This window comes from Mustela lutreola, chromosome 2 (genome assembly GCF_030435805.1).
Source record: "Mustela lutreola isolate mMusLut2 chromosome 2, mMusLut2.pri, whole genome shotgun sequence".
Taxonomy (NCBI): Eukaryota; Metazoa; Chordata; class Mammalia; order Carnivora; family Mustelidae; genus Mustela; species Mustela lutreola.
Genome location: NC_081291.1, coordinates 5,713,457 through 5,735,187, shown reverse-complemented (window position 1 = coordinate 5,735,187; position 21,731 = coordinate 5,713,457). Strand labels below are relative to the sequence as shown.

General features: G+C 54.4%; 3 protein-coding genes across 13 annotated transcripts; all 3 read left to right on the top strand.

The window, feature by feature from the left end:
- The first annotated feature begins 560 nt into the window (after window positions 1–560).
- On the top strand, window positions 561–11,867 carry RETN (resistin). 2 transcript variants are annotated; one of them, XM_059159824.1, is made up of 5 exons: window positions 561–578; window positions 10,027–10,089; window positions 10,497–10,624; window positions 11,015–11,092; window positions 11,625–11,867. In XM_059159824.1, the coding sequence occupies exons 3-5, from the start codon at window positions 10,507–10,509 to the stop codon at window positions 11,759–11,761; spliced, it is 333 nt and encodes a 110-aa protein (XP_059015807.1). In that variant the 5' UTR covers window positions 561–578; window positions 10,027–10,089; window positions 10,497–10,506; the 3' UTR covers window positions 11,762–11,867. The 2 variants fall into 2 exon arrangements, with proteins under 2 accessions (XP_059015807.1, XP_059015806.1); XM_059159823.1 differs by lacking the exons at window positions 561–578; window positions 10,027–10,089 and adding an exon at window positions 10,189–10,336 and having other exon boundaries at window positions 10,500–10,624.
- Window positions 11,868–11,886: 19 nt separating this feature from the next.
- On the top strand, window positions 11,887–18,836 carry MCEMP1 (mast cell expressed membrane protein 1). Of its 5 annotated transcripts, XM_059159810.1 has the most exons (11): window positions 11,887–12,173; window positions 14,867–14,936; window positions 15,230–15,367; window positions 15,887–15,988; window positions 16,146–16,309; window positions 16,629–16,769; window positions 17,278–17,406; window positions 17,655–17,705; window positions 17,797–17,943; window positions 18,230–18,295; window positions 18,401–18,836. In XM_059159810.1, coding segments are annotated over exons 5-11 (630 nt in total). In that variant the 5' UTR covers window positions 11,887–12,173; window positions 14,867–14,936; window positions 15,230–15,367; window positions 15,887–15,988; window positions 16,146–16,215; the 3' UTR covers window positions 18,403–18,836. The 5 variants fall into 5 exon arrangements, with proteins under 5 accessions (XP_059015793.1, XP_059015795.1, XP_059015792.1 ...); XM_059159812.1 differs by lacking the exon at window positions 15,887–15,988 and having other exon boundaries at window positions 15,230–15,322; XM_059159809.1 differs by lacking the exon at window positions 15,887–15,988.
- Window positions 18,837–19,520: 684 nt separating this feature from the next.
- On the top strand, window positions 19,521–21,731 carry TRAPPC5 (trafficking protein particle complex subunit 5). Of its 6 annotated transcripts, XM_059159817.1 has the most exons (3): window positions 19,522–19,619; window positions 20,759–20,864; window positions 21,112–21,731. In XM_059159817.1, exon 3 carries the CDS (start codon window positions 21,127–21,129, stop codon window positions 21,691–21,693), a length of 567 nt encoding a protein of 188 aa, XP_059015800.1. In that variant the 5' UTR covers window positions 19,522–19,619; window positions 20,759–20,864; window positions 21,112–21,126; the 3' UTR covers window positions 21,694–21,731. The 6 variants fall into 6 exon arrangements, with proteins under 6 accessions (XP_059015798.1, XP_059015800.1, XP_059015802.1 ...); XM_059159815.1 differs by lacking the exon at window positions 20,759–20,864 and having other exon boundaries at window positions 19,521–19,619; XM_059159819.1 differs by lacking the exon at window positions 20,759–20,864 and having other exon boundaries at window positions 19,528–19,619; window positions 21,109–21,731.

The window sequence follows — 21,731 nt, the reverse complement described above, 5'->3', positions numbered from 1 at the left end:
TGCGTGAAGACAGGTGCACAGCATGCCACGCCCACTTCCCACCCAGCCCAGAGCCTCGCTGCTCCCCCTTCTCGTCCTCCGCCCCACCCCCAGGGTGTTCACAGGGACCCCAAACTGGGTATGTGCGAGTGCTGGGGCTGCCGCAGCCCGGTGATTTCAACAACAGAGATGTGTTTTCCCACGGCTTTTGGAGGCTGGAAGGTCAAGCTCAAGGTATGTGGCTTGATTGTTCCTCTCACCCTGGGGAGTGGAGGCCGGGAGGCCCTCTTTCCCCATGTCCTCCTGCGGCTGTCCCTCTGCACGCCCGTGTCCTAATCCCCTCTTAGAAGGACACCAGCCATGTTGGAGTAAGGCCCACCCTAATGACCTAGTTTTAACTTAATTATCTTGTAAAAAAAAAAAACTCTCACCCGATATGGTCACATTCTGAGGCGCTGGGGGTTGGGACTTCCACCTGAATTTCGGGGAGCGGGGGATACAGTTCAGCCCGCAACACTCAGCTAGAAAGGAGATCGGAATCTCGCAGCGTGAATGAGACATGAGGACTGTCCCTCTCTGGGGCACAGATACCGAGCCAGGTGGGCAGCAGTGGAGGGGGCTGTGGGAGCCCCGAGGGGTACCGTCATCTATCTAGTCTGGGGGCAGTCAAGGAAGGCTTCCTGGAGGAGGGGAAGTTTGAGTTGGTAATGAAAAGAGGAGTCAGGGAAGGCGGGGGAGGGTACAGTGGAAGCCAAGGTAAGAGAGAGAAGGAGTGACAATGACCTTGAAGAACAGTAAGATCTGAGAGCCCCAGAGCGCCTGGAGGGCCAGGTGGGCATCTGGCGCAGTGGGGCAACTACAGAAGGGATCTGAGCAAGGGCCGGCGGGGCCCACGAAGAGGTACTGCCCGAAGGGGTGCCGGGGGAGGGGCACCGGGGATAGCGCCGCCCTCCCCGCCCCGTGGAGCGCTACTTATTCCCATTTGGTCGCCTTGGGGGATGTGGCCATCCAAGGCCAGGACCGGGAGGGCTTGGGCGGGGACAGGACGCTTCCTCACCGGCCATGGAAGACGTGGCCCCGATTGAAGTCACCGCTCCTTTTCCGAATTCAGGGAACTCTAAGGACGCGTTTGCAGGCGGGGCCTTCGAAAAGGGCTAAACCCTCGGACTCAGTCTACTTCTAGAATACACGCGAAACTCCCACCAGAGCAGAAGGCTGGATGTGCGAGGTCGTCGAGGAGGCGGGGGGGGGGGGGGCGACCCCCGACCCCCGACCCGTGGGACGCCCGCGCTGGATGCGGGGCTCCCCGTCCGGCCTCGGCAGAGAAGCCATTTAACTAGAAGGAGGTGGTTTCAAAGTCTGACTGTGAAACTCGCCTCCCCGGGAAGCCGCGGTCTCCCGGCTCCGTCCCACCCCTGCCCGGGGCCGGCTGAGGTAGATAAACGCTCTGAGCACCAGGGGGCGCTGTGCCCCCAATTTTCCGGGATCTTGGCTCTTTCACGTCGGTACCTGGAGCTGGGGTAACCCTAACTGGAAACGGTAAGTGGGTCAGCGGTGACTCCGAGCTTCTCTGCTGCAACAAAACTCCCCTGCTCCCGCCGCCTCAGCCTCTGCCCTTTATGTCGAGGAGGTGTCGTAGCGTCTCCGACTTAAGGACAGTTTGATTCAACAAAAATTCATGAACCCCTGTGGGCGTGAAGCATCAGCCAATCCCTCCTCACGCATTACTGAGACTTGTCAAAACCCTCCTATGAGAACGAAATCCAACCTCCCTCTCTCTGTGTTTCACAAAGTCCCTCTTCAAGTCCATTCCCCGCTGGCTCCCTCAGCCACAACTGCCATCTGTCAAACACACCACTCCGTTCCAGCCACAGGACCTTTGCACCTGCTGTTCTCGTTGCCTACAGTGCTTTCCCCCGCAGATCTTCATATGCTCCCTCCTTCCGGTTTTAGCTCAAAAGTCACCATTCTTTATTTCCTGAGGACATCTATCCTGACTTGGTGTGTGTTCTTTGGGGCTCTTCGGGGTTCTCTTCCTTCTGGATGTGGCTGGCTGCTTCTTTGTGACCCGGTATAACTTGTTCTTAGCATCTGTTCCCACGATCCTCACCGTGCTGTTTCCTCTGATCATGGGGTGGCTAGCACTACCCGAACCAGGTTCTGCTGTAGGTCAGAAGAGTCTCTCACCGGGGAGGCTGGGCACTTCGCTTTACATCTTCAGGGGCTCCATAAGGTCAGGTGCTATAGTTCATCTGTGGATTGGTGGGAGTGGGGCAGACGTCCCCCAGTTTCCACCAGGTCTCCACCTAAAAGTGTCAGCAGCCATCACGTCTCCATGCCTGGACCCATTCTCTCCTGAAGATTATTTCCAAGTGTATTAATCCTTCCACTGGGATTAGCTAGGATCCTTCTTAAACAACCTATCCCTCAGCAACTAGTTGGAAAGTAACAACCTGATACATTTTCTTAGGTATTATCTGCAGGATCCCCAGGAGTCAGCAGGATATTTGAATTTATCAGGGAGATCTAGGGTGGAAACAGATCTCAGGGTGACCAGTGGTCACATTGTAAGCATATAGGAGGCATCCTGGGGACTCTGGCTGCCTTAATGATAATTATCATCATGATAATTTATGGATATAATAATAATAATAATATTATTATTATTATTATTAGACACTCTAATGGGGTCTGGCCCTAGACTAAGAAGGAGGGCCCCACAAAGTGAGCAAAAAGGATTTCCCAGGCTCACATCAGTGCTTTGGAGGGTCTGAGGGCATGTCCCCAGGAGAAGTGAGGATAGACGGTCTCAGGGTCAGGAATGCATTAGAGTGGGAGTTCTCCACCTGTGCCGTGCAGGGAGGTCCTTCTAGAATAAGATTTCATCCAAGTTTGTGGCTTGGAACTTGCTCCACGGAAACAAACTCGAGGCTCTGGGGCACACCAGAGCTGCCAGGTAGGCAGGAGGGGTGAAAGCAGGGACCCTGGCAGAGGAAGGAGTGCCTGAAACCTTCAACTTGGGAGGCAGGGGCTTAGTGGCCGCAGGGCAGGGACAGGAAGTGAGGGTGACTCAGCGAGCCAAGGAAAGCTCCAGGAAGAAGAGGGCAGGAGGCTGTCAGCTGTCAGCTCTAGGGGAGCCCAGACAGCCAGGAGGTCACCGAAGCAAGCTTCCCGTTTTTTTTGTTTTTCTAAAGTTACTCAAAATCTTCAAACAGCCGTTAACCAACAGCTGCCAAGAATATTGTGAAAAGGCCCCTGGAGTGAAGAAACTGCCCAGCGAGTGGGAAGACTCTGCTGGGGGGTGGGGTGAGCAGAGATGGAGTCCCCAGGGCTGGGGCGCTGGGACGGACGAGGTCCTGACTAGTGACCAAAGTTCGTGAGACCACTCGGAGTCTCCGTCCCTGTCAGTGGCCAGGGAAATTCTGGGAAAATGATGGTGAGGGAAGGTGACATTTCTGCAGCATCTGTTTTGTGTGGTGTCCCGATCCGCATGGTCTCTGCAGTTGCCTGTGAATAAGTCGGAAGGAGAAAGACAAACATTGGGGGGCCTGGGTGGCTCAGTCATTAGGCGTCTGCCTTTGGCTCAGGTCATGATTCCCAGGTCCTGGGATCGAACTCTGCATTGGGCTCTCTGTGGCGCAAGAAGCCTGCTTCTCCCTCTCTCACTCCCCTGGCTTGTTGTGTTCCCTCTCTCGCTGTCTCTGTCTCTGTCAAATAAATAAAAAAATATTTTTTTTAAAAAAGATTTATTTATTTGACAGAGATCACAAGTAGGCAGAGAAGCAGGCAGAGAGAGGGGAGGGGAGAAAGCAGGCTCCCCGATGAGCAGAGAGCCCAATGCAGGGCTTGATCCCAGGACCCTGAGATCATGACCTGAGCCGAAGGCAGAGGCTTTAACCCACTGAGCCACCCAGGTGCCCCAAATAAATAAATATCTTAAAAAAAGGAAAGAAAGAAAGCCAAAGACAAACACTGCATGATTTCCCTTATATGTGAAACTGATGTCCTCCCCCATTATGGGAATGTAATTGATCTGTAACATTGTGTCCGTTTTGGGTGTACAATGTAGTGATGTGACATATTTCAGAATGATTTCTACCATAAGGTTAGATAACACATAGAGTTACAGTGTGTGTGTGTATGCGTGTGAGGTACAAACAGTTACAATTTACTCGCTTAGCAACTTTCAGACACACAATGCAGTAGTGTTTATTGTGACCCCCAGTACATTAGATTCCCCGGAACTTATTCATCCTCTAGCTGTTTGGACCAAAGTTTGGACCTTTGGACAACCTTCCTGTATTTCTCCATCCCGCCCTCGACCCCCAGGAACCACTGATCTGTTCTCTGTTTCTGTAAGGTTTTGGGTGGTTTTGTTGGTTTGTTTTAAAGATTTTATTTATTTATTTGAGAGAGCGAGAGAGCACGGGGGAGGGACAGAGCAAGAGGGAGAAGGAGTCTCGAGTTGCCTCTGAGCTGAGAGCGGATCCCAACTCAGAATTCAAACCCAGGACCCGCGATCATGACCTGAGCCAAAACTAAGAGTCAGATGCCCAATCAACTGTGCCACCCAGGCACCCTGGTTTTTTAAATTAATTAATTAATTAGTTAAAGTAATCCCTACACCCAGTGTGGGGCTTGAACTTACCACTCCATGATGAGGAGTCACATGTTCTTCCAACGGAGCTAGCCAGGCACCCTGTTTGTTTGTTTCTTTAGGATTGCTATGTGCAATCTAAGAAAACCAGGCTGGCACCTGGGGCGGGGGGTGGTCTGTTGGTTAAGCATCTGCCTGCGGCGCAGGTCACAATCCTGGGGTCCTCAGACCCCGGGATCAAGCCCCACATGTAGGACTCCCTGCCTCTTCCCCTGCTCATGCTCTCTCTCTCAAATAAATAAATAAAAGCTTTACAAAAAATGAAAAAGCCAGGCTGGGTGGCAGGAGTTTCCATGAAACTCTTTCCCGCACCCCTTTCCTTTGCGCTCCGTGAATCCCCACCCTGGTCCATGTACGGCTCATCCCTTTGGACAACCCCCTTTGGGGGAGAAAATGTCTTGGTTAAAAGGGGAGACTTTGGCGTTGGACAAATCCCAGGACCCTGGGATCATGACCTGAGCTGAAAGCAGACGCTTAACCAGTTGAGCCCCCCAGGTGCTCCAAAATGTCCCTATTTTGGGGCACCTGGGATCCAGCCCGCTTCTCCCCCTGCTCCTCTCCCTTCCCCCTCTCCCTCCCATGCTTGTGCTCTCTCCCACTCTGTCCCAAATAAATAAAATCTTAGGAAAAATAAATAGGGCCATTTTATCTCTGTCATTTCTTCAACAGCAAAAGAAAAGCTGTAGGAATATTCTCCAAACAATGCTGCTTTTGTTCTTTCTCTTTCTTTTTATTTATTTATTTATTTTAAATTTTTTATTTATTTAATTTATTTGATAGACAGAGATTACAAGGAGGCAGAGAGGCAGGCAGAGAGAGGGGGAAGCAGGCTCCCTGCTGAGCAGAGAGCCCGATGCGGTGTGGGGCTCGATATCAGGATGCTGGGAGTATGACCTGGGCTGAAGCAGAGGCTTTAACCCACTGAGCCACCCAGGCACCCTCTTTCTTTTTATTTTTTTAAGTAAATCTGGGACAGTGCTGTGGCTGTTCCTGGGAGCTCCCTCCACCCTGCCACAGGTGGCTGAAAGGTACATGTCTTTGACCCAGACCACCAGGATTCAAATCCCAGCTCCTCCACCAACTTGCTCTGTGACCCCAGACAAATCCCTTCGCCTCTCTGGGCCTCAACAGTTCCTTTTGTAGAGATAATTACCATCTCTACCTGACTGGGTGGTGGTCATATGTATATATTGCTCAACAAACAGTAGACACGGTCATCTCAGAGCATCCCAAGGAGCCCCCACGGGAAAGATAGCCTGTAAGGAGTCCAGAGGCCCAAGGAAACCAGGGACACCAAGAGGCAAGAGTGGGTCTCTGTAAGGACAATCTCAGGTCGTTAACACTGAAAATCTCCATGATTTTTACCACCCAACCTTCAGGCTGTCGCTGTTCCTTGCCTCAAGGTGCAACCTGGCCCCATCGGGTCTTGCCTGTCCTCTCTCCACCTCTGCGCAGGTAGCTGGCGGCTCACACTCCCCTTCCGCCGGGCAGCCCCCCACCCCCAGGTCAAAAGGGTTTCTACATGAAGCCAGGCTCGCCAGCTCTTGCTAAAGAAAACGGGCAGGGTTCCAAGGTTTTTGCTTTTCTTTTCTGTCATTCATATGGGACAGGAAGCAAGTGTCAGTGATTCTTTCCTGATTTGGCTGAGTCTCCTGTCACCTGAGTCTGTCAACCGGACAGCACGTTGTTATCTAGCGAGGCAAGTAACTCAGATTACTTCTGGAGGTCAGTTTCCCAAGCCCTCTGGGCTCAGAACAACCCTTCAAGGACAGCTGTACAGGAACAGAGGCAAGTAGAAGCTCATAATACCTGTGAACTTTCACAAGGACGGGTGGTACAGAGCGGAAAAAATCCTCTCTGTGGTTTCAGGACACAGATTTCCTTAAGATCGTTGGGAAATTCCTTTTTTCCCAACTGTCATTTAAGTAATAAGTATTGGGTGGTGATAATCACGTAACTCTGTGCATTTGTAAAAACTCCTAGACCTCGGTAAAAAGAGTGAAGTTTGCTTTATGTAAATGACACCTTATTTTTTTAAATGATTGTATTTATTTATTAGACAGAGATCACAAGTAGGCAGAGAGGCTGGCAGAGAGAGAGGAGGAAGCAGGCTCCCCGCTGAGCAGAGAGCCCGACGCGGGGCTCGATCCCAGGACCCTGAGATCATGACCTGAGCCGAAGACAGAGGCTTAACCCACTGAACCACCCAGGTGCCCCTGAAAATATTTTTTTTTAAGTTTATTTCTTTTTAGTTATCTCTATACCCAGTGTGGGGCTCAAACTCATGACCCTGAAATTAAGTGTGGCATGCTCTTCCAAATGAGCCCTCCAGGCGCCCCCCCAAAATATTTTCCTTTCTTTAAAGAGAATGAAAAGGCATGTGGCCCTTTCCTGCTACTTGAAAACCAAGGGTTTTCAAGCTAAGTCCCCAGGGCACCCTCGGGGTTCCACACACCCCCTGCTTTTCCCCTGACCTATAGACAGAGATGCCCACTTCTGAGCCTTTCAAAAGTTTTTATCTGAAAAATTCTGAGATCAGAGCTCTCAACCAAAAATTCTAGGATCAGAGCTCTCAACCAAATGACTCTTGCTGTGTCCTGAACTACCTTGTATCCAAGCTGTGTCTCGGGGTCTTCAAGGAAGGGAGCCTGTGAAATTTGTCTATGCCAACCAGGCTCTCTGCCTTTCTGCCCACTGGTTTTCTTTCAGTTCCTCAAAGCTGGTGCACACTGTCCTTCCCCAGGGCCTTGGGACATGCTGTTCTTCCCCCCCAGAATGCCCTCCTGACTGGTTCTCCTGCTTAACTCTTGCTTACCCTCCGCTCAGCTATCTCTTCCTCCATAAAACCTCCTTGGATTCTCCCCGTGGGGGCCACATTCTTCTACCAGAAGTTCTCCCAGAACTCGATTCCTATCCTCCACGGCAGAGATGACTGATGGAGGGTGAGGTTAACTGAGCTCTCTCTCGGTGTCTCTCTTCCTCCGACAGGCAGGGCAAAGTGCGTGAGGGCTAGGGGGTGGGGGTCCCCTTGCTCCCCACGGCAGGCACGATGCACAGCATCACATCTGGCACATAGTAACTGCTCAATAAGTATTGTCTACACTTTGGCCCTGTGTACACGGTTGTGCTTACACAGGGATTTGACACACACATCACTTTTACTGAAATACAGCAGGTGTAAAGTGTGCAGATGTAAGTGTGCGCTCGAATTTTCACTAGCTTCCCATTTCCCCTCACTCCCCAGGAAACTTCCAGCATCATCTCCAACAAATAGATTAATTGGTCTTCCTTCTTTCCTTTCTTTTTTTTTCCTTTCTTTTTTCTTTTCTTTTCTTTTTTTTTTTTTTTTTTTTTTTTTTTGAGAGTGAGCGAATGTGTGCGGGGAGTGGGGAGAGGGGTGGTGCAGATGGAGAGGGAGAGAGAGAATCCCAAGCAGGCTCCACACCAGCACAGAGCCGGACACAGGACTCGATCTCAGGACCCTGAGATCATGACCTGAGCAAAAATCAAAAGTCGGACACTCACTCCACCGAGGCACCCAGGAGCCCTGTCCTAGTCCTTTTTAATAAATGAATTTGTGAAGTTAATGTTTTTTTCTGCGTCTGGATTCTTTTGCTCACAGTTATGTTGGGGAGAATCATTCAGATTGTTACACGCAGCTGTCCCTTACCATCTCTCATTCACACTCTTGGCTGCTGACCAGGGATGGTCAATTTTTTTTTTTTTCTGTAAAGGGCCAGATGGTAGCTGGGGTCACCTCTGCAGGGCATCATCTCTGTCACTGACTTAGGAAAGCAGCCTCAGACCATCTATAAAAAAGTAGGCATGGCCATATTTCAAGCACACTTTATTTGTGGGCACTGGGATTTCAATTTCATGTCCTTTTCATATGTCACTGTTAATATTTTTTTCCCCAATGATTCAAAAATGTATGAACTTTTGGCAGCTCCTTGAAAAGTTAAGCACAGAATGGCCATATGATCCAGCAAGCCCGCTCCTGGATGTGTACCGGAGAGGACTGAAAGCAGGGGCTCAGAGATGCTCGGTACGTTCCGAGGTTTGCAGGGGTGTCCTTGACAAGAGGTGGAAACAACAGAGCAAGTTGTAAGTAACAGATGAATGGATAAACAAAATGTGGTGTGTCCCTACAATGGAATATTAGCCATGGAAAAGAATGAAGTTCTGACCCCTGCCACAACCTGGATGAATCTTGAAAACATTTGTGCTAAGTGAAAAAAGGCAGACACCAAAGGGTAAGTACTGTGTGATTCTGACAAAGTCACAGAGACAGAAAGTAGATGGTAGAAGCCAGGAGCAAGGGGGGATAGTGAGTTAGTGTTTCAGGGCAACAGAGTTTCAGTTTGGGAAGATGAGAAAGTTCTGGAGATGGATCGTGGGGTTGGTCGCACAATAGTGCGAGGGTACTTAATGCCAGTGGTCTGTACATTTAAAAAATGGTTAAAATGGGGCATCTGGGTGGCTTAGTCAGTTAAGTGTCTGCCTTCCACTCAGGTCATGATCTTGGGGTCTTGGAATCAAGCCCCCTATCAAGCTCTGCTCTCAGTACGGAGTCAGCTTCTCCCTCTGCCCTTCCTCACCCCTTGCAATCTGTCTCTCCCAAATAAATAAATAAATTCTTTGTAAGAAATGATTAAAATGATAAATTTAATGTGAAAGAGACACCTGGCTGGCTCAGTCGGTTAAGCGTCTGCCTTCGGCTCAGGCCATGGTCCCAGGGTCCTAGGATAGAGTCCCACATGGGGCTCCTTGCTCAGCAGAAAGTCTGCTTCTTCCTCTCCCTCTGCCTGCCACTCCCTGCTAGTGCTTGCTCTCTCTCTCTCTTTCTGACAAATAAATAAAATCTTTTTAAAAATTTAATGTGAGGGGCACCTGGGTGGCTCAGTGGGTTAAGCCGCTGCCTTCGGCTCAGGTCATGATCTCAGGGTCCTGGGATCCAGTCCCGCATCGGGCTCTCTGCTCAGCGGGGAGCCTGCTTCCCTTCCTCTCTCTCTGCCTGCCTCTCTGCTTCCTACTTGTGATCTCTGTCTGTCAAATAAATAAAATCCTTTAAAAAATTTATTGTGAAATATATTTTGCCACAATTTAAAAAAATCCATTCGTACTAAAAACAAAACCCCCAAAACGAAAATGTAAAAACCATTCTTAGCTCGTGGGTTGTGCAGAAATAGACCGTGGGCCAGCTTTGTCCCATGCACTGCAAGTTTGTCACCGTCTGTTGCAGACTGTTCCATTGAAGGAAAAAGAAACATGATTTTATCCATTCTATTGTTGATGGGCATTTGGGTGTGAACATGGTATGCAGTTCTCACATGGGGTTTTGGTTATGCTTATGTGCAAACTCCTGTTTCTTTGCCCATCCCTGGGACAAGGGCTTCTGGAGTCATCCCCCAGGCACTACCTCCTGGACCAATCCCAGCCCGGATGTGAGAAGGGTGAGCTCTTGAATGGGGAAACTGTGGCAGGGAAGGGGGGGGGGGTGGAGCAGAGCTTCCTACCCCTGGGCCCCTAGAGTCTGCCCTGGGGGCTTCCTCTTGGCTCCGGATGTGGGATGGGAGGGCCAGGGGGGGCAAAACACCCAGCCAAGACAGGAAGCTCCGTGTCCAGAAGCCTTAAAGAGGGAGATGCAGCAGAGGCATGAAATCAGTGCCCGAGACTCAGCCTGCTGAGTCCATCCCGAGGGTAAGTGAACCCTGCTCCGGCTCAGCCCAGAAGCCCAACAAAGCTGGGACTCCAGTCTCGTCCCCCACAGGGACCCAGGATTCCATATCCCACCCGCTCTGGAGGCTTGACCCTCCCCAGATGAGAAGGGACTGACCCAGCTGTGGGTTCCCTCTTTCAGCAGCTGCAGAATGAAGGCTCTTCCTCTCCTCCTGCTCCCTGTCCTGGGGCTGCTGGTGTGTGGCAATTCTCTGTGTCCCGTGGACAAAGCCATCAGTGAGAAGATCCAGGATGACGCCCCATCCTTAAGTGAGGACCCCTCACTCAACCTCAGCAGGGGACCCTCTAATTCCGGACACGGAGCAGCCGTGGAGCCAGCCCCGACCAGAACCAAACCTCCACCCCAAACCCAACCCAGCCCAGCCCAGCCCAGCCCCAGCCCCAGCCCCCAATCGCAGCACCTTCCGCAGAAGCTGGGAATATCCTTCTTCCTCTAAACACCCATTTCAAGACAGAACCTGGGAGGTGGTGGGCTCCCCACTTCATGGCTCTCTACAGGGCCTGGCCCACCTGGGCCTTCCTCAGAACAGTTCTCTTGACCCCTGCCTACCTCCAAACCACCAGGGCCAGGGCCGCAGGAGGATGGGGGAGGGGCAGCTTGGTCTCACCGCTGCCTTCCCTCCTCCCTCCCTCCCGCAGTTCTTGAGACAATGAGGAACTTTGGCCTGACCTGCCGGAGTGTCACCTCCAGGGGGGACCTGGCCACCTGTCCCGCAGGTGAGTTTCAAGTCCTTTTCCCAGCTCTCACTTCTGTTCCCCGCACGCAGGAACCCCTCCCCCTAACTCCAGCCTCTAGTTCTTTTTCTTTTTTAAAGATTTTATTTATTTGAGAGAGAAAGAGAGAGACAGAGAGAGAGCGTGCGCGAGCGCACAAGCAGGTGGATGGGGAGAGGGAGAAGTAGGCTCCCCGCTGAGCAAGGAGCCCCATATGGGACTCGATTCCAGGAGCCCGGGATCAGGACCTGAGCCCAAGGCAGCCACTTATCCGACTGAGCCACCCAGGCGTCCCAGGCTCTGTTTCTTGAGTCAACTTCCCCAGAGTCCTGGTCTGCCACGCTAGCCTCCCCGCCCCAGCACCGAGACTGCATTTCCTCAGGACACTGGAGTCCAGGGCCCCAGCCTCCCTGCGCTCCACACAACCCGGCTCCCATGCTCTGGTGTTGGAGACCCTCCCGCCTCCGCTCTCCCCCGACCCCCCCGGCCCACAGCCTCCAGCTCGGGTCCAAACTCCCTCCGCTCCCGCCCGCAGGCTTCGCCGTCACCGCCTGCACTTGCGGCTCCGCCTGCGGCTCGTGGGACGTGCGCGCCGAGACCACGTGCCACTGCCAGTGCGCGGGCATGGACTGGACCGGAGCTCGCTGCTGCCGCTTGCAGACCGCCGCCTGAGGTCCCCGGGGAGCGCGGGCGGGGATGGGGGCGTGGCCAGGCCTCGGGGGGGCGGAGTCAGGCCTCGGAGGGGCGGGGTGGAAATAAACCCTGAGCAGATGCTGGTGAGGGTCTGCGCGCCCTGCTGTTCGTTTGTTGGGGGCTGGGGGACTGAGCTGGCGTCTCCGAAATGAGCCGGGCACGCAGACGCTGGAGCAAGGCGGTGGCTGTGGGCGTCCGTGACTTTCTTCTGCCTATTTATCTCCTCCTACGTTGTGCCTCCCCCTACCGCATCTCGGAGAACAAGGCCTCTGCTTCCTCTAAGGATACTCACACCCAAGGATCATGGACTCCTTCAGGAGGGGAAGTGAGCGTTACCTCTGAGGCCACCTTGACGATCCCTCGGGTCTCTGGTCTTCCAGGAAGTCATTGGGTCAGTCTGTCCCAGCCTCTACAATGAGGCTTCATTCTGGGTCTGGGTCTGTATGGGACAGGGACCCCTGACCTCCCCCCAACCCCCTGCATACTTCAGGGCCAAAGCCCCCAGTAGCCCCAGGGTCATGGTGGACGCCTGAGTCATCTCTCAGCCCAGAGCCCTGAGCCATGCTCCCTCATTCCCCAACCTCGTGGAGAAACCTGCACACACTACATATACGCACTCAGTACACAACCCAGTCACTATGGTCACACAGGGACACAACATGCCCGCAGAACAATGCCCCTGAACCACATAAGCATGGCCATAGAAGGAGAAACATAGACACATAAACGTGTAAACCCTGGACAGAGTCTTTTGCTTCTGACATCAAGTTCCCACCCCCACCCGGGAGGCTTTGGTCCTAGTCTGAATTCTGACCTGAAGGCAAGTCACCTGCAACCCTTACACAGCTTCCTGGGGGCAGAGATCTCTGGGAATCCTAACCCAAGGGTCTTAAAATCCAGCCCCTGAGAGATGCAGACAGACCTCAGAGCACTCAGGGTGCAGTCTTGAAAGGGACCCCAGGCTCAAATGCCCCAGCCCCCAGCAGCACACTCCAGGGACTGGAGCATGGGTGATGGGTTGGGATCCCGGTTTTTAAGATGTTTTAGACGCTCCTGGAGGGAGGCAGTGGCGTAGGGCGCCCGTGACTTTCTTCTGACCATCCCTCTCTTCCAATGTTATGCCCCCACCTCTGCCACCCACCCACCCCCTGTGATGGCACAGCCCCCTGTCTGATTCAGGTAGCCATGAGCTGAGGTCACAAACTCTCTTCTTGTCCCAGGAGCCCACCTATACCCCAATCCAGAGATTCCCCTCCTGTATCCGCACCCCAACCCCACAGTGGCCACGGGGTTGAGGTAGGACAACTGAGTCAGAAGTGTGTTGAGTAGCAGAAACGGTCTAGACCCTTGCCTGTCCCACCCCCTCACTGATGTGGAGGGGGGTGCCTGCCCTCCTTTGTCCCCAGACGATTGGAATGCCTCTTTATCTCCAAGTTCCACTCAATTGTCCCCGTGTCTGGGCCCCAAGGAGGTCCTTTTCAGATGCTCATTTCCAGCATAACCACTCTCCCGTCCCAGGGTGCAGATCTGGATAGGCAAGTCCCCTTCTCAAGCCTCCATTTTCTCACTTGCCAACTGCCCAGCCCCCCCTGAGGTAGCCGAGATTCTTCTAGTCGCAAGTGCCTCAAACCCCATGTCAAGACGGCTTGAGCAAAAGTAAAGGGATGTCCTGGAGGCGCCTGGCTGGCTCAGTCGGTGGAGCGTGCGGCTCTTGATCTCGGGGTTGTGAGTTTGACACCCATGTAGGCTGTAGAGATTACTTAAAAATAAAATCTTTAAAAAAGAAAAAAAAAAAAAAAGAGAGGAAGTTTATGGATATGTAACTGAGAGGCCCAGAGTTAAAGATTTATTTATTTATTTTAGAGCGAGAGTGTGCTGGGGAAACGGGCAGAGGGGAGCAGAGGGAGAGGAAGAGTCTACTCTCAGTGCAGAGCCTGAAGCAGGGGTCGATCTCACAACCCTGATATCACGGACCTGAGCCAGAACGAAGAGTCTGATGCTGGTGGTCCCAGGCAAGCCCAGAGACAGATTCAGGCATGGGTGGATGGAACCCTCAAATGGTATCTCCAGGATCTGACTCCCTCTCAGCTCTGCTTTCCTCAATGTTGGCTTCTCTCTCAAGCGGGTTCTCCCCCAACACAGCTCCAGGCTTACATTTTCCCAGGCTGAGAGCCGCCTGGGGGGGGTGGGGGGTGGGGAATGCCTTTTCTCTGGTTAATGCGGCAGAAGTCGCAGGCCTGAGTTTCATTGGCTGAATCTAGCTCCTGTGCCCACCCCTGTGCTAAATCTTTGACTCTGATTGGCTGGGCCTGGATGATGTGCCAACTCTAAACCAATCACAGGTTTATGGTTAACTGGGCTGGAGACGCATATTCTGTTTTTTGTTTTTTTGTTTTTTAAGAAAATTGAGACTGTGACCTTATGACAGGGCTGGTCAGGAAACCTCACAGAGCCCTCTCGGGCCACTGTGATTGCTCGTGGGCCTCCAGGTGCACAACTGCTATTTTGTCCAAAGGGCTGGATGGAGCCTGGTTTTAGCTTCAAGCACCTACAGAAATGGGCAAGGCTGCGGCCCCACCCCCTGCGCCTGTCCATCACAGCAGAGCCGGCTGCCCATTGGTCCGTCTCCTCTGTGACTGTTAGTCAGAACAGGGTCTTATCTCTCAATCCTGACTTTCTAAAAATCAGAGGGAGGGGAGGGCAGAGAGAGACTGTTAAAGTCGTCCTCCTTGAGCTGGCAAAGTTGGCAGTAGTTTAGAAAACAGAGCATTATCCTCATCAAACCCTGGGGGACCATTCCAAAGTTACCTCAAATTTAATCACATATTTAAAAGCTAAAACATACCTACTTCTCCCACATGGACAGTCCTTTTAAGGGGGACCTGGGTGGCTCGGTCAGTTAGGTGTCGGCCCTCCGTTCAGGTCGTGTTCCCAGCAGTGGCTCCCCACTGAGCAGGGAGCCTGCTTCTCCTTCTCCCTCTGCCATTTCTCCCCATTCCCCCCTTGCTTGTGCTCTATGTCTCTGTCCAATAAATGAATCTTTTTTTAAAGTCTTTTAAATGATCTTTTACTTATTTTTTCCAGAGGGAGAGAACCACGATAGTCTAGGCCAGTGCTCTCCAATATCGCATCCATCAAATGCTTGAAATGTCCTGTGAGTTTAAATCACGTTTGATTTTTGAGGATTTAGTACCCCCCAAAAATAATATAGCTCAATAATTTTTTTAGTATTGCCTACGTGCTGAAGTGATCATTTGGGGGGGTATATTATGTTAAACAAGATACATTATTAAAATTAATTGAACCTGTCTCTTTTAGTCTTCTTAACGTGGCTGCCAGAAAATTTTAAATTAAAGATATGGTTTACATTACGTTTCCACCAGAAGGCACCGTTCTAAACTTAGAGAGAAAAATTCCCTACAAACTTGGTCTCATTTTTATCTCCAGTTTTCAAAGTCACAGACACAAAGAGAGCTTTAATACCTCTGGAGAGAGAGAGCGCAGACACAGGAAGGCACGAATATGAGCATTTCTCTGCGGGTAAACCCGAGTGGAAGCCCAACAATGGGCGAGCCACGTGACTACGTGAGCAGACGTGCGATGGTTTCTGGGAGTGTGTGTGAGTGTGGGGAAGTGAGCAGATGTATGGATGAGAGTGAATGCTTCCAAGTGTTCCTCTGTCTGGGGGTCCCGGGAGAGGGGACACCATGCCCAGGGTTAGGTCAAGGGGTGCGTCTGGCCTCTGTCCCAGACATGGGTGGAGCTCCAGTGGCTGGTCCCCTTGCCTCACATCCGTTCCTTTCCTCCACGGGGCCTTGAAGAAGTAGAACTTCTTGGGGTGAAGCTGAGGGGTGGGATTGGGGCAGGGGGCAGGAAGATGTGGGAGACCTAGGAATCCTGCCTCCAAGTCCAGATACCCCAAACCTAAAAGGCGGGACTCCTAGGGGCCCCAGATTCTCTCTTGAGAGGGGTAGGGGTGAAGGTCATACAGGTAGACACATACATAGTTTCCTGTAAAGTTTGTGACCATCCTTTAAATTTTTTAAAATTTATTTATATTGAGTCTAATTGGTGTATAATGATGTGTGTGATTGAGGTATACAGGTGCGGACTTGATATATTTGTTTATTACAACATGATGACCGTGTAGCATTGACTAACGTTTCTGTTGCTGGTTCCTGATCGTGGTGGTTCCTGTCTCTGGATGTATGGGCTTCTCCTGCTTGGCGCTCCCTGGGACTTCTGGTCTCCTAAGACCCTCTTGATCTGGGATGGGGGGCAGTGAGGGTGTCCGAGGGCTGGAGGGTCCTGGATCGCTGAAAAGAGGAGGCTGACCTCTCCTCCCCCTACCCCCAACCCACAGATTTCCTCATCTTCCATGACACCTTCCGGTGGGTGGGGATGTGTGTGGGCAAACTGGCAGACTGGGAACCATGGAGTCTGAGGAAATCTACACGAAGAAGAAGGTCAAGATGCAGGCGGCAGCCTTCAAAGACAAGAAACAGAGGGCCCCAGTCGATAAGGAAGGTTAGGCACCTCGGGGTGGGGAGGGGAGAGGTCAAGTGGGAGAGATGGGGATGGGAGAAACAAGGGGCTAGATGTGGGGTCACAGCGCTCTTTCCCCACCCCAAAATGTATGTGTGCATGTGTACCCCCCAAACGCTCATGCATGCCCTCTCCACCTAACCAAGAAACAGATCATGTTTTCCCCATTCCTTATCTTTTATCCTCGGAAATTTGTTGTGCGCAGGGGTCTGGTGAGCCAAGATCTCTGAGCCCCCTTCCGACCCCCACCCCTGCCCCAGAGCTCCCGGCAGGTTTCCCCTCTCACTGACCCCCCCCACAGGTGCAGATAACCCTGACTATGAGAATATCACCTTGACCTTCAGAAACCAGGACCAGCTGAAGGGCAGGCATTCACCATCCAAGGATCAGCACAAGCAGCCACCTGTCAACACACACCGCGCAGCCTTGGGAGGGGCCCATGGTAGGGCACCATGGGAACAAAGAGCAAACAGGTGGAGGTCGGGGTCAGAGGTGGGGGGCGTGGTGACATCAAGGTTTGTGTGTTAAAGGTCGGGGGCGGCGGCTTAGCTTCCCAGGTGGGGACGATGATGTTGGTGGTGTTGGTGTTGGTGAAGGTTTGGATGTTGGTGATGGATTTGGATTTGGTGATGGCGGAGGGGTGGGTCTGAACACAGGCCCGTGCTGATGAGATCCGGTGCTAGGGACAGTGCTGACAACGGTATAGGCACTGATGTTGATGGGTGTGTTTGACAGCTACTGCTGGCATCATGAGTGCTGGAAAAGGGGATGGTAAGGGAGCCATGATGATGGCAGCATTAGGACTGCTGGGGCTCTGGTCAGCGTGCATGTTGGTGGTCATGGTGGCTACGGTATTGGGAAGAGCAGGTGCAGGTGGTGGTAGAGTCAGTGCTGACGGGCTGGGTGGTGGTGTTGGGCCCTGGAGGTCACCTGTCCTGCCTCTACTCCAGTCCCCACCCTGTCTAGGCGGCCCTCAGACTCCGCCCAGATCCCTCATTGTCTGCACAGAGCCCTTATGAGCCTGCACGTCATTCTCATCCTGTCCTGTGTCATTCTCTTGGCAGTGGTCCTGGCAAAGAGTGAGTAGGGTTTTTGGTTTCAGGGTGTTTGTTGTTGTTTTTGTGGTTTTTGTTTTTGTTCTGTTTTGGTGGGGGGCTGCGGCAGTGTGGAGGGGGTCCGGTCCTCAGGAGGTGGGGAGGCCCAGTGTTTCCACCCTATCTCCCTTCTCCCTCGCTCCTCTGCCTTCCCCCCACCCTTGTTCCCAGGACTGCAGGACTGGGGGCGCCTCAAGGCTTCTCCTGCCTCCCCCGCCCCTCCCCCTGAACAGATTCTGAGATGTCCCGGGAGTTGCTGGTCTTGAAGAGGGAGCTCTGGAATGGTGAGGGTGGCACCCGGGGAGGGGGGTGCCCAGGGGTCCGGGTGGGTGGGGGGGGCGGCGGCGATAAGGACATGCCTGCTTCGGTCCTCAGTCTCCACCTCGGTGCACGAGTGTCAGAAGGAGCAGAATCAGGGCTGGAGCTCGGTCCGGCAGCTCGTCAGGGAGGCCAAGCAGGACATTATTGTGGTCAAGAGAGATGTCCAGGCCGAGGGTGATAAAGTGAAGACGCTATCAGCAGGTGCCCTTGCAGACCTTCACTGGGCAGAATTTGTCTCGTGCTGGGTGCTGGGGAACTGGGGGCGGGGGCAGCAGGGGTCCCACTCTCCCAGGGCACAGGGGTTTAAAGGCACGATGGATGTCACCCCCTAAGTCACTCAGCAGATATTTAAGTGCTGCTGGGAACACCAAGTACACAGGCCCCGCGGCACCCCAGACTGGGGGTCGGGCAGGGAGGAGACTCCCAATAAAGGTGGGGGCCTTGTGGGGGACCCCACACCAGCTTTCTCCTGTCCTCCTGCCCCCAGACATGAAACAAATCAAGAATAAGTTAGAAGAAATCTCCAAGGCCCTGGAGAAGAGCCCAAGCTCATGTAAGTTGGGGCGGGGGAGGTGGGTGAGGATGGAGCCACAGACTGGGTCCCAGGTTCCCTCCTGGGGGAGTGATCTGCCTGACCTTGGGTCTCCATCCCACACAGAGACCTCAACAGATGGAGAGACCTCGAAGACCCGGCTGCACCTCCCAGTGAAGCCGGCCACATGTGTGTATCATGGTGTGTTGTGAGCGTAATGCATGGCACAGTGGGGGGCTGTGTCAGCAAGGACCCCCAAAAGAGTGTCACTGGGAATGCGGGTGTTGGTAACATGGGGAGCCCGGTGACCACGTGCGAGTGTCCTGTGGTATGTTGTATAAATGTGTCCTGGTGGAGCTGTGTGGGGGGCACCCTGTGCACCACTATGATTGTGGTCTCACCGTTGTGTGCTGTCATTGCTTGTGTTGGTGTGAACAGGCGTGTGCCAAGATGTGTGACTGATCATGTCATCGAGGGTGTTCAGAGCCTGTACACATGTATGCCCCTTTGTTTCTGCACTCACGGTTTGTGATTTGTGAGGATAAAGGCCAATGCAAAAGAATGTGGCTTTCGGATCTCATATTCCCAGCATCTGGGGCTTTGGGGGCCTGGTGGGGGAGGGTCTGGTAAATGTTGGGGGCTGGTGAAAGGCACACAGTGAGCATGCGGACGTGATCCCAGGAGCCCTGGGGCACGAGATTGTGCGGGAATGAATGCCCTGAGTGCGTCTGTCTGTGTCCATGAACATGTACCCAGGGGGTAACCTAGTCTCCCCGCGGGAGGCTGTGTGTCTGAGATGGACAGTATCTCCCTAAGTGTAGGTGGGCACACAGGTATTTCCGAGCCCTTAGGCAGGTATCCTCAGGTGGAACTGCGTTCCTGAGTGTATACGCCCACCGAGCGTGCAGCCCTGAGTGCAGACGTCCCTAAGTGCACCATGCCCCCGGCTCCTGGATGTATGTCCCTTAAGAGAACATGTACCCGAGTAAATGCACGGATTGCGTGTCCAAGGCGTAGTGCAGCCTCTAGGACAAATAGACATATGTGCCCTGAGACAGACACGTGGGTCTTCCCAAACGGGGACCATCCGTGCTCCTGTTTGTCTAAGAGTTGGCCAACCCAAGCCAGCCCCGCCCCTGACCTCCGGGCCAACACCACTCCGCGGACGCCCAGGACTCCCAGGCGGACGCCCCGGACACGCGCGCCCCCTGGCGGCCGCTCTCTGGAATATCCGCCAGCGCGCGCGCCCCGCCCACGAGCCCGTCCCAGTCGCAGCGCCTGCGCACTCAAGGCCTTTTACGGCGTCGTAAAGCAACTCGGCCAAACCGACGGCCGCAGTTCGCTGGTGAGACCCCGCCCGCGACCCCGGCTTGCGCGGGGCCTCGCCCGCTCCGGGACCCCCAGTCTCCCGCGCGCTGGGGATCCTGGGCGACGTTCCCGGCGTCCGCGATCCCCGGTCCGTCCGCTTCGGCCCACGCAAAGGGTCCGTGAGGAGGGTGGGTCCCTGTGGGTCCCTCTCCGGCCCCTCTGCCCGGTCCACGCTGGCGCGGGGGTCTCGGGGCTCCGGCCTTCCCGCGGTTTAGCTTACCGGCTCCCATCCTGGCCCGGTGAGGGGGGCGGGTGCCAGCACTCCCCTCCCATCTCGCGCCCTGGGCCCTCCCGGTGTAGAGGGATGCGCACCTGGGGACGTCTTGGAGCCCTGGACTCGCCCCGCTCTGGTCTTCCCATTCCCCGCGCGGACCTCGTTGAGGACAATCCCAGCATCCCCAGACCCCTCCGGCCCCTTCCTGCGCAGTGGGAACCGGGTTCTCAGCTCCTCCCGACCCCACCCTGGGCAGCGGCGTCGCGCAAGAGTGGGCGAGGGCCGGGGGCCGGGAGAGGGTGTCTCAGCGCCCCTGGAATCCTCCCATCCCTCCTCCTCCTGCACCCTCACCGCAGGTCAGCGTCGTGGAGGTCTCGGGGCCCCCTCCGGGTTTTCTCCAGCAGCCCCTTCCGGGTCTCTTCCACCGACCCCTGGCTTGGTGCACTAGGATGGGAGGACCACAGCGCCCCCTCCTGGCTCCCCCGAAGCCCGGGTCTCCCTCCACCTCGTCTCCCACTGTCGCCCTGGCGTTCTGCAGGGCACGGAGGTGGAGGGGTTCCCAACGCCTTCTCTGCGGCCGCCTCCAGTCTTCCTTACAAACGAAGGCCCACCCGCATCTTCAAGGAGGCGTGCTTCGTGCATGCCAGACGACCTCTGTCAGAGCCCTTTCCTCCTGGCTTGTCCCGTGTCGTCCTCTGTCCGTCCCTGAAACCCCAAACCCTCTCGGCTGTGGGTCTTGACACACCCTACCCCCTCTCTGCTTTCTTTGGCCTTCCTCAGGGGAGAGGCGGGCAAGTTCTCTTCATCTGCAGGTGGTCAGCCCTGTGGCTGCTGGAGGCTTGTGGGGGACAGTGCCCGAGACTTCTGCCGGCTCCCCCATCCTTGTCTTCTCCTTGCCCTAGGTCTGACGCCCCCTGCCCCGTGCACTAGGTCTCTAGTTGCTCCCACAGGTGGCAGAGGGGGACACGAAGGTGCTTTTCATGTAGGAGCATCCCCTGGAACTCGAAGGTGGGGATGGTTTCCGGTCACCCCTGTGGTCTCCCTCTTGTGTCCTCCGCCACCAAACCCTTTCTTCGCCAAAGGTGTAAACCTGCTACTTTCCCCCATTTTCCGTCCCTGGGGGAGGCGTGCTTTATGTGCAGGCGGGTGCCCCTTTTCTTCCCCTCTTCTTTTCCTACACGCGACGTCGGCACTGGAGCACACACAAAGGGTGCTCCCTCCCTCCCCCGACCCGTGTTTCTTTGTGTCCCAGCAGGGCGGTGGTGGCAGCATGGAGGCACGCTTCACACGAGGGAAGTCGGCGCTGCTAGAGCGAGCCCTGGTGCGGCCCCGCACCGAGGTGAGCCTGAGCGCCTTCGCGCTGCTCTTCTCCGAGCTGGTGCAGCACTGCCAGAGCCGGGTCTTCTCCGTGGCCGAGCTGCAGGCGCGCCTGGCTGCCCTGGGCCGCCAGGTGGGCGCCCGCGTTCTGGATGCGCTGGTGGCTCGCGAGAAGGGTGCCCGGCGGGAGACCAAGGTGCTGGGCGCTCTGCTGTTCGTCAAGGGTGCGGTGTGGAAGGCGCTGTTCGGCAAGGAGGCGGACAAGTTGGAGCAGGCAAACGATGATGCCCGCACCTTCTACATCATCGAGCGGGAGCCGCTCATCAACACCTACATCTCCGTGCCCAAGGAGAACAGCACGCTCAACTGTGCCAGCTTCACGGCGGGCATCGTGGAGGCGGTGCTCACGCACAGCGGCTTTCCCGCCAAGGTCACGGCACACTGGCACAAGGGCACCACGCTCATGATCAAGTTCGAGGAGGCCGTCATAGCCCGAGACCGGGCCCTGGAGGGCCGCTGACCCCCAGGAGATAAAGAATGCAGAGCCTCCTTCCCAAA

Coding starts and splice junctions, on each gene's coding strand:
- RETN (XM_059159824.1), top strand. CDS start 10,507: ATGAAGGCTCTTCCTCTCCTCCTGCTCCCTGTCCTGGGGCTGCTGGTG. Junction 10,625..11,014: donor GGATGACGCCCCATCCTTAA/GTGAGGACCCCT, acceptor TCCCTCCCGCAG/TTCTTGAGACAATGAGGAAC. Junction 11,093..11,624: donor CCTGGCCACCTGTCCCGCAG/GTGAGTTTCAAG, acceptor TCCCGCCCGCAG/GCTTCGCCGTCACCGCCTGC.
- MCEMP1 (XM_059159812.1), top strand. CDS start 16,216: ATGGAGTCTGAGGAAATCTACACGAAGAAGAAGGTCAAGATGCAGGCG. Junction 16,310..16,628: donor GGCCCCAGTCGATAAGGAAG/GTTAGGCACCTC, acceptor CCCCCCCCACAG/GTGCAGATAACCCTGACTAT. Junction 17,706..17,796: donor GAAGAGGGAGCTCTGGAATG/GTGAGGGTGGCA, acceptor TTCGGTCCTCAG/TCTCCACCTCGGTGCACGAG.
- TRAPPC5 (XM_059159815.1), top strand. CDS start 21,127: ATGGAGGCACGCTTCACACGAGGGAAGTCGGCGCTGCTAGAGCGAGCC.